The sequence below is a fragment of the Erithacus rubecula genome (assembly GCF_903797595.1).
Source record: "Erithacus rubecula genome assembly, chromosome: 5".
Lineage (NCBI taxonomy): Eukaryota > Metazoa > Chordata > Aves > Passeriformes > Muscicapidae > Erithacus > Erithacus rubecula.
This window is the reverse complement of record NC_136687.1, coordinates 33,371,044-33,384,810: the sequence shown is the minus strand read 5'-3', so window position 1 is coordinate 33,384,810 and position 13,767 is coordinate 33,371,044. Positions and strand designations below refer to the sequence as shown.

The 13,767-nt window shown below is 35.4% G+C and overlaps 1 protein-coding gene across 1 annotated transcript in view; it reads right to left on the bottom strand.

Moving 5' to 3' along the window:
• The window catches only part of GPM6A (glycoprotein M6A), a 109,856-nt gene extending 96,626 nt beyond the window's left edge, over window positions 1–13,230 (bottom strand). The window contains exon 1 of the mRNA XM_079305706.1: window positions 12,649–13,230. Coding sequence (XP_079161832.1) covers window positions 12,649–12,685 — 37 coding nt within the window. The 5' untranslated portion in view covers window positions 12,686–13,230. The remainder of the gene's footprint in view (window positions 1–12,648) is intronic.
• Window positions 13,231–13,767: the final 537 nt, after the last annotated feature.

The following is a 13,767-nucleotide window of genomic DNA, read 5'->3' as shown; positions in this document are numbered from 1 at the left end:
TCATTATATTCACTCTATGCAGGTATTCTATATTTTAGTATTTACTAGTTTAATTTATTGTACAATTTATAACCATGCTCACCTGAAAAAATTCTGCATCATTACTACCAACATCTACCCCTAGTCAAATTATTCATAATCACACTTTGGTAGGAAAGCTTTTAAATTATACAATTTATCACACTAAAATAGTCATGGAAAAAAAATAAAAAACAAATGTTAACAGATTAAGGACAGTGAGGATGAGTGCAATAATTTAGTTTAATGACTGTTACATATTGCTTGTTACATCTGGGCCATTGTGTAATTCATTGTCCCTGAAGGACCACAAAAAGCCTAGTAAAATTATCCCTTTAGAAATAAAACAGCCACATCCTGTAAAAACATTGAAGTCTATCACATTATCAGGGTATTAGATGGAGCAATGAGTGGCAGTACTTTCATACTTCTAGAAGGAGAGAGTCCCTCTTTCCAGCTTGAGGTACAGAGTCAGTATGGAGTAAAAAAAAAAAAAGAAAAAAAAATCTGGAGTGATTAAGGCAACAATAACACAAAGGAGAAACAAAACATCCCAGAGGATATGACAAGATAGCGACTGCAGCAGCTGCATCAAATCTAGTTGAGTCTACATTAAAAGATAATAGTAAAAATAAAACAGTATGAGGAATAAATCAAGACAGACAAGCAGGAATAGCTGTGCATTAGAAGGTAACTCCCCAGGCAGGGACATAGCTACTCTTCTATCAGGAAAGTATATTTCAGCTCTTTGGTTGTGTATAATATTCAAAAAACACACCCACAGCCAGCTACAGGTTTTTTAAGTCTTGAAATCCACATATTGCAATCACTAGATCCAGTTCAATGGTGTCTGGATTTTAAAAGTTCATACTGCCAATAATTATGCAATAAAGTAAATATATTCATCTAGAAGGGGATATGACATATAATAAAAGAAGGATATCTGCTGGAAGTACAGACAATACAGATGGTATAGACATGTGACAGATCAAAAAAAAAAAAAATTAACAGCAAAACTCCCCATTAGATAAAAACAGCCATAAAGAAGATAAAAGACCCTAAATGTCTTTAACAGGTTCCCCTGTGTCTTAAATATTTGATGAATGTACCAGATGGGGAGGGGGGAGAAAAATATCTTGTCTGGACCACAGGCATAAACACAGCTGACCTAAAAGACCTACTCACCACTAGGTTATAATTACTTCAGTGTATTCACTAGTGAACAATGTTCATAAATCTAGAATAATTTAGAGAGATTGAAAGATAACATCTTTGCCTCCATATGCTGTCGAACAGCTGAAATTAATTTCAATTTTCTGGCCTTTGTGCCACATGTCATGGGTGTGGTTGAAGCATACATGTTTTACTGAATTTTTAGGATAGTCAGTTATGTGCATACTTTTTATTAATTTTATCTATATTAATAGGTATCATAAAAATAGAAGATACACAAATTCTACATGTAGCTGAAAATAGTATCTTTTTTTCCCTTTAAAAATTTTAACAGTATAGTTCATGTGGTAAAAAACTCAGAAAAAAATGCATAGTGCTCAGACTAGAAATTGTCTGAGTCCAGAACCTTCTAAGAAAAGAAAACCTAGTAATAGATGCTCAGTTCAGAAGGATTTATTAAATCTTCTCTAGTCTAGCCCAAAAATACGGGCAAATAACCAACATGCTGGTTCAGACTTACTTTCAAAGATCATCTATAGTTTGTTATAAGAGGGCAGCAAGAAGGAAAACACCAATGTTAGCCTTGCACTAGAAGCAATAATTTAAAGAAAATAAACTCCCAGATAATCTTAGAAAGCAGAGCATGACCATGTTGCAGAAAAAAAAGGTAAAAAGAAGGTCACTAGTAGCCAGCCTTGGGAAAAATTCCATCTGCACAGCAAATTTGACAATTATCTTGGCTTAAGTATGTGGACAGGACACACTAGCAAAATTGTTCCATACCACTAGAAAGTCTAGTATATCCTTCCTGGGAGTAAATCCAAATTCTACTAATTCTAAAGAAAACTACAAATAAAAACTTTTTTTAAAAAGCATCTAAGAAGAATAATATTTTTAGAAACTGCAGACAGCCACAGGAGACCCAAAGCATATTAATCACTGTAATACCATGTGATACAAACAGAAAAACCCCCTCAGCTGATAAACAAAGTCCATTCACTTTCCCTCCAGTTGCCTCTCAAACCCTTTTAAATTGCATCATCATGTCTTCTCACAGATATCCTGCCAAAAACCTGACAGCAACATGCAAATTACTCCATGGCATTGTTAGGTCTTAATCTTAGACATTCGTGGGCTTCCTTTTTGTTTATACTGGTATGAAACCAATGGGATTACTAAAGTACATGACATCAAAGATGTCATTTGCAAGGTCAGAACTTTGTTAGTTGATTTTTCAGATTTTCAAAATACTGATATCTATAATTTTTAGAAGTAAGCAAGGGCCATATATACACTTACAAGCAAATCTTAGTATTTTCTAAAGCATTAGTAGGCAGTGTGAATAGAAGAGGTCCTATCAGAGCTCTATCAGAACTATGAATTTTCCAGCAAAATGAAAGTATTATGTAGCAAACATAGTTTTGTGACTCAGAGGAGTAGATGTCAAGCTGATTATGAACACCTGGAGAACAAGACACTCATTTTAATCCAGTTCAGCCATTGATACCTAGATACCTAACTACCATGAGAACTGCAGAGAGAACCTGCAGGTATCTCAAAGAAACTGCAATCTGCTACTAAGAGGAAAAGGTAGGGGAAATCATGGTTATGTTTATGAATAATGCTAAAAGTGTACATTGGTCAGAAGTAGTGGCCAGCATCCCAGTAAAAAATTAGAAGGCTGAGAAATTCTCTGAAGATAATTGTGCTGCTATATTGAAACACCACGACAAACAGAAAAAGCATTTCATTTATCTAATATACTCAGACTAATTCACAATAAAGTAAATCACCGTATTTGTATCAATCAGCCAGAAATGTAAATTCCTTTTCTTTACAGAACTGGTTTATCAACAAGTCATGAACAAAGACAAACCATTTCAAGCAGGAAGCATTTCACACTAAAGCTACTCAGTTTAAAAATCAATAATGCAACGTTCAATAATTTAATTGAATACCTTCACGACCAACAGAGTGAGTAATAGTCAATGGTCCCTTTCTCAGGGCAATTTCAGACATTTACTTTCATCCTCAGTTATGCATATTGAGTTACTATTTAAAATGACTTATCAATCCACTATCCCCCAAAAATTCAAATACAAGTTCCTTATTGGTTATAACATTTTTGAAAACTTCCATCCTTTTAGAGTTTATAAATTCTTTCCCACTGTATGCAGATTTCAAAATATTTTTTATTTTACTATTATCATCATTATCAGTAAAAATAAAAATAATTTCACGGACATCAATTAGAGTTTTTCACAATGGACAGCAGCTAGAGTGGCTGTACTTGGGCTCACTGCTCCCAGTAGCAGCTACTTCATTCTCTCCTACTGCAGCTGCCTGGCTTGTTTAACTCTGTACTCAGGTAGGGCACAGGAGCATTTATCTGGTCCAAGTGGCAGCAGCACGTTCATCTCAGTCATTCCCCACCTCCTCCTTTGGAAAGGGAGCAAATCAAATGTAGGCACCACAGAGAACAGATCCCAACTCCAGGTTGTGTCATGAATATGGTAGATAAATTATGCAGAAAAAAAAGCAGCTGGAAATAAATTTTCATCACAGAAGTCACAGAACAAGCAGACCAGTAAAGAGCAAGGAGTTGCTGAATATATATCACTTAGTGCATATGAGCTAAGACACACTGTGGTATGTAACTGGCAAAAGGCAAGTATTCATTTACTGGACAGGTTAAGATAAAATTACCTTGTCTATTGCCAGTCACCAACAAGGAAAGCAATCCTCAACTGAATGACTTCACTGTTACATAAATAGCTCACAAACACTCCCGAGGCGTTCACGGCACTGACAGTAACTTTCCCTGTCTCAGAGCTGAAAATCTTTTGAAGGTTGTTTGGTGTGAGATGAGTCATAAAGTGGTAAAAGAGGCTGGGAGCAAACAACGTGGCAGATGGAAGTAGAACACAGCAGGGTGTATGTATTAGCTTTCTTCTGGAGAGATGGGAGTCAGAGCTTTGTGCTCTGATCCAAGCATAGGGATCAGTACTTAGTTTGGATAGATTTCCTCATGTCACCCTTCAGGACCAATCAAAACTATGACATCAGAACCTCAGGATCTACCCCTGCTAAAAAATACCCAAACCCAAATTCCTAGCTATGGTCAAGCATCCTCACTTGAGAGCTGCAAAGATATACCCCAAGCCCTTCCTATGGTTGTTTTCTAAATGCAATTTTTAAATTCAATTTTTTTAATTGATTCAAAGTTATGCCAGGTGCTTACTATTGCATGTGTCTTAATAGAGTAAGAGATGATTTGGTGGGAAAGCAGGGGGTGGGAGTCTTTCATGAAGAACACAAAGAAAGGGAAGCTGATTCACCAGTAGCAGAGGGTGCCACTACACTGTGGAGCCTCCCACACTGGCTACATCACCTTGCTAAGCAAGGGGGTGCAATACCAGCTTCCTTCACCAGAGAAACTAGGCCAACAGGTCAATTGTGACAACACTTTTCCACCAATGTGAAGTGATAAACTTCCCTTTTCCAACTAACAGAACCTTTCCTACCTCTGGTCACTTTAAGATAAAACCAGACATGCTTTCCCTCTTTCCTCACCTAAAGCCTCAAATAGTTAGAAAATGCCCACAGTTACAATATTACCATAGCAATTTTATGGTATTACTAGTAGCAATTAATACATATGCTGTTTCACTTGGGGGGGGGGGGGGGGGAATGTGCTTAAATTAAATGTTCACCATTCTAAAAAGATTATTTAAATGTATGCTTCTATTTACTTCTTATGTAAAACTCAAATGTTCTTTCAACTCTAATATTGTCTTCCAACATAGTTTAGTGGTAGACTTGGCAGCACTAGGTGTATGGATGGTCCTGAGGACCTCAGAGATTTGTTTCAACATAAAAGATCATGTGATTCCCCTGTTTTCATATCAATTTCAGACTTCTGAAGCCCTGCAAGGGTAATTCAAATTCTACTGCTTATTCCTTTCTTCTTTTCGTCATATTGCCTCTCTTGAACCTCTACCAGCACAATCATCAATCATCTCTACTTTTTTCTTATTGTGCCTTGGTGCAGAGCAATCCCTGCCTAATCACTTAGCTATGCTACTAAACTCTCTTCCTTCAAAACCCTCCTTAATGTCCAATTTTGCCTGTATAAAATCATTCTTCTGCAACCTGAGAGGTAGGATGTGACCAGCTATGACTTAATTAATAAACATGCAGCTCTTGTCATCTTCTATTACATGTTCCTAGAAGAAATTTAAAAATGTTCCAGAATTTAATTTCCATGTCTTCCAGGCGTTAAAAAAAAAAAAACAAAGCGCTTCCTCAGAAAATAATGAAAAGCAGGACAACAATCAAAAAACGTTTTTTTGGGTTTTTTGGGTTTTTTTCCAGAGGAATTTTATAAAAGTGCAGTCTTAGGGTACAAATAGGAAGATACTGACAAGTGAGGGGAAAAAATATTTTTGCCTTTAGTTTTTTAAATTCTGGCAGTAGTACCTTTCTGCAAATCTCATATACCATTTTTGTTGGTCTAGTTTTATATCAGAACCTCAGCAAATGCACTGTTCCCCTCATGCCACTATTAAAAAGACTGAACTTTGTAAAAATTGAATCTAAACTTATTGTGATAATCCTTTGCTGTATAATTGCATTGTTATCACTACTGGGGAAGAAAAACAAAATTTTCACTATGTGAACCAAATAAAAAGTCCTCAGAAACTGTTCAAGTGCTAATGTCAGGGGCATTATAAGTGTAAAAAGAAGAGTAATGCTTGCATTTAGTAGTTGTATTTCAGCAACTGTTATTTGGAAAAAAATGCTGTTCCAGATGGCTGAAGGATAAATTTTGGAAGGAGTGCTGAACTCCTACATGATAACTAGTAAGATGGAGATGAAAACTGTAGAGGGGACAAAAAATAAAAGATAAAAATTAGCCTTCTGGAGAATAATGCATTGAAGCATAAGAATTAGCACGAGCAAGCTAATAGAATATGCAAGTCATTGTTTGGTGTCAGTGCTCATAATGCCCTAGATCACACATACACAATAGTTCCTAGTTTTGTTAATTCCTACTTGGTGTATATCTTTGACCCTCTCAATTTTGATGCTCTGAGCTTGATCCCTCTGCAGCTGAGAAAATGAAAAGACTTACTCCTCATTTCTTGCAGAGTGGAACTGAAGCCTCTCTAAGGCCCCACTCCTACATGAAAAAAATTGTGACAGCACATCAATGTGGGACTTGCTACCCATCTCAGAAATCAGCCATGTGATAAGACATTAGCAGGAATTTTGCATTTCAGTCACTTGAATTGGCAGAAAATTCTTCTGAAATAGAATTGCAAAAGACAATATTAACAAAGTATTTCATATGAGATCAATATTCACCCTTGCCTTTTTTGCATTGTTTTTTAGTGGCTATCTGTTGCCCATATTCTTCATGGGCCTTATGAGATCATTCACAGCATCTACAATCTAAAGCAGAACAGCCCAAAAACAAGGGATTGTTTTTATAATTTTCTACTCAGACCTCCATATAAAGCTACTAGGAGGAAATAACATACTCTCACCTATGTATATGGGAAGAATTTAAAGGTAAAAAGTATTTTATCAAGAAAGAAGCATCATTGTCATGTGATGCCAGCAGCATTTCCTCCATTCTTCCATGTTGAATTTTAGTGCAGTGGCAGGCCACTTAAAACAGGTTACAAAGTCACATTGCCAAACTGTTCAAGGTACTTATCAGAAACGAATGCACAGTCACAATCTAAAATGAAAACAATTTGGATATTAGGAGAAACAATCTCTCAATCCTCCATAAGGAACCTAAGCACTCAGCTGAATCAAATTTAATTTTGCTATATCTACAGTATTGCATTGTCCTTCCTAGTTTTGTATTTTTTTAAAGCAATTGGCAAATCAGAGTAGCCCCTTTTCCCCAAAGGTGAGCCTTTACTTTCACAAAATGTTGAAAAAAAAAAAATTAAGTGTATATTGCTATTTTGATACAGTATTTTTTCACTAATTAGTGTAAATCAATAATTTAAAATACATTCAACACTTTTTTCCTAAGCATTTGCATCTCCTATGAAAAATCTTTTTAATATAGCTTATTTATGAAATTGACATCCAAATGTCAAAATAACCATGAAGACTTAAATTTTCACACATTGAATTGAGGATTCCATCTGCCTTGGGGCAGCTGGAATGTTTTTTTGCCCTGAAAGAGTGTATATAAAATTATAATTAAGTCCTATTAATGCTGGATTTTCATGCCTAGGACTAGTATAATGTTAAGCCTTTAAGAAATACAAAGTTTTCTACTATTAACAGAGACATTTCAATGTTAAAGATTAAATAAGCAAGCAAGACTAAATTTATTTACATCATTATCTATGAATAAAAGCCTAATGTATTGAATAATAACATATTCAAATTACAGCTCTACAAGACAGTGCTGCTTATGTAAGAATATTAAGTAAGGTAGTCTGTAGTTACTACATAAAGGAGAATAAATCTTACACTCTTAGAACAATTAACTTCAAATTCATATTGACTGTTATTACATTTTTTTTAATAAAGCATATTGATTAACTACTAAGGGGTATTAAGCAGGAAATACTGTGAGATAGTTTGCCAGATGCTAAAATTTATTTCCATATTTAGTGTTGACTACGAGGGAAATTTATTTACTTTTTTAAGTGAGTATTTTATGTGACGCTCTAGTTATAACACATACACCTTTAAGAACGGGAAGCAATAAACATGATGGAGATTAAGACCATTCTATTCTGAAGCAACTTGAAGAAATACAGGCTGAACACAAGCTTGGGAACTAAGTTTTCTAAGTTGAAAATATATTCCCAAAGTAAATAAAGATTGACCTCTGCCCACTATATTTTCTGTAAGAATCAAGCACTACAAATCCAGATTTGGTATGAAGAATATCAGCCAGCAAATGTCTGCTACTTCCTACTCATAAGGCCAAATTTAAAAACTATTTCCAAGTTACTTTTGAATACTAACATAAAAAAGATCTAACTGAAGACACAAGCATGGCTCTTAGTGTGGCATTTATACTAAAGAACAAAACATAACTCCTTTGCTTTATTTCCAAGTATTGTCATCAAACAAAATCAAAGTGCAAAATACTGGGATTTCCTCACTCTTATTTTAACCAACTTTGAAACAACAGTCAAAAGAGGCAAATAAGATTGAGAAGACTAACTTAGAAAGGATGTCAGTAGTGTTTGGACTGTTTGGCTGTTGGTATTTCTTAATATGAAATAAAACACATAATTTTAATCTACTCTATACTATCCTACTGAGTCAGTCTGCCATTTTCCAAAAAGTACTGAAGAGGAAACAATTTGCTCTCTCATGGCTGAAGAATCAAAGGCTGTGGGTACATTTTACTGATAGCATCTTAGCTCTCCTTTACTGGTATGCTGTGACAACAAATGAAAAACTCTGAGAATAGGCTGCAGATCCACTTACATTGCAAATGAAAATCAAACATTATTTTCTAGCATTCAATCATTCCTAGTCACAATAATACTACTTTTTTTTTTTTTTTTTGCTATCCTACTGGTGAAACCTTAACATGTTAGATATACTACAGGCAAGAGATCTTAAGTAAAATTGGTTTCTTCCTCAAGTGGTGCTGTACAAACACATGATGCTCCATTCATTCCCAAGAGTTTATTTTATGTAGGAATTCAAATTGCAAAATGAAGTGATGGATGAATCATTAAAAAAGACAAATTCATCTTCCATTTAGTGCAAATGGTATAAGTATGATTTACTGTGCTCCAGAACATTTCTCTTTTTTTTCTGAAACAGATTGTGGTGAGAATAATCTATCACTGCCCTGTACCAAGTTCCTTACAGTGCAAAAAATTACAGTTCCTGCCCCCTGAAAAGTTCCTTACAGGAATTAAAAACTGGGGCTGGGGGCACCACTGCAATCTTAGTGCTGCCACAGAGGGAAGACCTGAAATGCAGGAGCTGGTCATATACCTCTTTCCACATCACAAAGCTATCAGTTTGACATCATTGTCTTTCAAACACTGGCAGCTGAGACCTACCACTGCCACATGCAATTTATGCATGAGGTTTTCAAAATTAGCATGCATCACTAAAGACATCAGTGAAATTTCTACTTCTTAGAGGACCTGATATTGTTTGAAAAATAAACTCAGTTTAGTTATCCTGGGTTTTCCAGACAGCCAATTTGCAATCAAATGTGTTACAATGTTAGATGTCTAGATTACTACTAGAATGTAGTTTTACAGAAATTATGGAGAAGTTAATATTTCTAAGATGTTATGACTTTTTGCCTTTTTAGAATATATTTTAGTGTTAATTTACTTAGCATTTGAGACAGACTTCTTCTTACACACTTTCAGTTCTTGGACAGCTAGAGATAGCATTGCAAACACCTTTGAAACCTTCTCCCGAGCCTGTTCTGACTTCTTAGCAAAGGAAATGTGATATCTAGGGGGAAAAAAAGGGGGTGGAGGAGGCACAACAAGATTTCCAGTACTTTAAAAGATGAATAGAAATAATTCCTGGCTGCAATGTTTACAGCATTAAACATGAAAGCTGCTGAACAACAGCCTTATCTCATTTTACCATATTAGGGTGGAGATGCCAGTACAAAAACACACTTTCTGTGGTCAGTAGAAAGCAAATGAGGAGGGGAGGAGATATCCCTTACTTTGAAGTGAGTTTCTGGTAATTCATTACTTTCAGAGAAAAAAAAATGGAATGTATTTCTCTGCTTATAATTTTCCAAGAGAGAGACGTAAAGAAATCATCAGTGCTAAATATTAGAATGATGGGAGACTAGCAGGAGGTCATTATTTAGAACCACCGTGATAAGAATTGTGCTTTCACTAACTTATATCTTATTTCATAACATTCTCAAAAATAAAAAGGCTTCCAAATCTTCTAAAGCTATCTTGATTGGATTTTTGAAATGCATCAATATGAAGTTATTCACTTCCATCATGGCTGCTAGCAAGACGTAATGCTGTTCAGTGGGAGGTTCAAAGCATCTGCTGTGAAAAGCACAGGAGCTGATAAGAGGTGACAATTTATACTCCCATTGATTTTGTATAAATCAGAAAAGAAAAAGAAAGAAACATTTTCATTCGACATGGCAGGAGGATGAAAAATAGAATATATATATTACCATTACTGTTTCTGAAACACCACAATTAGCAAAATTCGTCTGGATGACCTGGAACTATCCTGTGGATATTAATTAAACACACAGTAGACAGATCACACTAAATGAAAGCAAAAAAACCCTAGAAACTATGAAAGAGAGTTATGTCATACTAGCACTGGTCAATAATTTTCAAGTGCAAAGTGCAAAACTTAAGGAGATCCACGATTTCATAATCATCCCTACACTTCCCCATCATGCAATCAAGCACCTCTGAAAATTCAAAGCTGAAAATATTTTTTAATTTGACTCCTGAATTGCAAATTTTCTTGAAACTCTAAATACATTCTAAAAGTTGTCATAACACAAGAAGGGAACACGACACCTTGAAATGACAAGTTCACAGGTATGGTCACAGAAAGTAACCAGCATCCCCTTTCACACCAATAAGGAAAAATACATATGATTTGTGAGCTCTTAACATTCTTGTGTCACTGTCTGTGATGACAGCTGGGTACCACTAAAGAGAAAAAAGGTTGAACACATGGCATTTTAAATGGGGGTGGGGGGTAAGTAGTGTTAGCTGTTGTAATCACACTATTAATCACACCATTTTGAGTGGCTATTGGTCATTCAACTGCTTATCATATAAACAATGAGGACACAGTTTATCAATAACAAATGCTTTCAATATACAAAAATTATTCACTTTTTTCTCTATTTTTTACCTGTCATAAGGATTTAAAGGTTTTGAATTTCACACTGTTTCTTCAGGCAACATCATTTGATAACAATGACGTATTTTGCTTCCTCAGTCAAACAGTTCAATTTACTTGTTTTAAGAAGCAAAAGAATGCATTTCAGGATTTTTTTAAAAGCGTGTCTTCAATTACTAAGTGTAAAGCACCCTAAACAATTTGAATCATACAGTGAAAGTATTGATTTTACCTTCAGGAAAAAAAAACCACACCAAACCAAACCAAAACAGAAAAACTGATCTGTCCTGTACTTTCCTATTCTTTCATTTACAAATAATAAAATTCAACTGAAGAAACTGCTGTAATCAGATACTAATCTATTTATCTATAAACAGAAATATGTACACATGAAACATTATATCCTCTTTTAATGTTCTCATGACTATATACTGTGCTTCTAGATCAAGTGAAGACCATAAACAATTCAAAGCTGCATTCTGTCTAAATGGGTCACTTATAATGAGAAAGCACATTTACATGTAGGAAGCAGATTGATCAGGGAGCAGAAAAATAGAATATGGCATCAGTGCAGAAAAATATGTTTTTGCGGGCAATCTATGCTAAATTATTTGGCAACTTCCTATGTCCTCCTCAAAAATTGAAGTGAATTCAAAATATATAAAATCAAAAGAATATAAATTTAACATAGCAAATATTCACCAGGATTAACCTTTGTGCTTGCAGTAAAAAAAAAAATGAAAAAAGCCTTGGTTCCTTTCACTACTGTTATGTCGCTTGTATAGAATAACACTTAAGTGAAAAGATTGAAAGCACTGTGTCTCCCTAAGATCCACACATTAATTAATTGTCCACAATCACTTTAAATTGGATCTTTAAGTGCTAACATATCCCACGACATTCAGTTGTTTTCAACCAGAAGCCATGGAACAGAAATGCTCTGAACATGCTGTGTACATCTTGCTAAAGCAATTTCAGCTGCAGCCTGCAAAATTAATTTCTGCAAAATGCAAATCTGTGCCATGCAAATATTTGAATGATAGCAAGTCTGCTGCAACACATTACAAAACCAAAGTGGCAAAAAGGCAGAAGGAAATTTCAATACTGCCTAATACATACAAAATACACCCCATGTCTTTGTTCAGTCTGGATTCTCATTCAAGGTGTAAATACTGGATACATTGTTAGAAATCCAACTGCAACCAGCTCCAAATATTGTGTGAGTAGCTCTCTCATAGTTCACACTAGACTCCCTTGACCCAGCTAGACAAGCGTGAAAATGTGAAATAAATGAACATTAACAAAGACTAGTCTGGAAAGCAGGCTGCATTAAATGCTTGCAACATTATTAGTATAGATGCAAAATTTGCTATCTAGATTCTTTTTATACTAGATATCAGCTGGCAGTCACTGTAGTAATGCTATGTGCTACTGCAGAGAGAAAAATTAAATAAATTATATGAAAATAATATGTTTTTCCCCATCTGCCACATACGGATATTCCCCAACCTTACATCATGCTGCTAAGGCAGATAAGAAACAGCAAAATAATTATCTGCATGCAAAGAAAAAGCGATTTTAACACAATACCTTTCTGTGTTTGTCCCTCTTCCATATTCTCTTCCATGGCTACCTTTCTTCACTAGAAACAGCTACCGAGAATTAATCAAAAGCTTCAGTCAGATGTAGGAAAAAGTGTGGATTTTTTTTCCCTGGGAAGCTCCAACAGCAGAGGCTTAGGCAAGTCCTCAGAGCTTAGCTAAGGCTCCCTCACTCTCCTTGTTTGCTTGGAGACAGGCTGTCAAGTGTAATTTCATTCAAATTACTCTTCCGTGAAGATTATCAATTTTTCTTCTCAAAGCTGCCCATTGTGTACCACTGTAAGCAGGTATTCAAATGAATAGCCTGTGAATTTTGGGGGGAAATTTGGTCTGAGCCCTTATGGCAATGACACCGATTCATAAGCCCCACTTTGCATATAAAATGGAGTAAAGAAATTGAGGTTTGTATTGAAATCTGTGTTTAAATTGAAAACAGGCTGTACTGAAAACAGATGGAGGAGTGTCTTCCTAAGGGGAAGCAGACCACCAACCCATAATTCCCCCTATTTGCTACTGAAGTGGGAAAGCCCAAATGCCTGTGGGTTCTTTATGCTGTATTACTTGTCTTTCTCTCTCTCTCTCTCTCTCTCTCTCTCTCCCCCCGCCTCTCCCCCTCCTCCTGTATCAGCACATTTAAGAATAATATGACTCTTCACTTCCCTTCTTATATATCTGTATCATTAGGAACTAGAAACAAATATACATTATTGCCCTTACAGTATTCTAAAAATTATCTTTATAGAAATACAATTTTATGTGTATGTGTATGTGTTTGCACACACAAGCACAGTTTAACACACGACATTAATCTGCAAATTTTATGCACTGTACACACTCTCATTGTCACAATAAACAGGAATTTAGAGGCAATTCAGAGGTTTAAAACAGTTCTTGCATCAATTCTTTTTTTGATTCCTCGTATCTCTAATTAGCTTTCTTCAAATCTCTTTTAAAATAACCGGATCTAAAAATGGTGAAGCACTGTGGATATGAACACAAGGAAGCACATACAAACACATACACTGCTAGGAATTTGCTCTGGAAAAACCCAGGTTAAATACACTGTTAGGGGACCTACCAATTTGGGGAGCTCTGCAGACTGATTTGG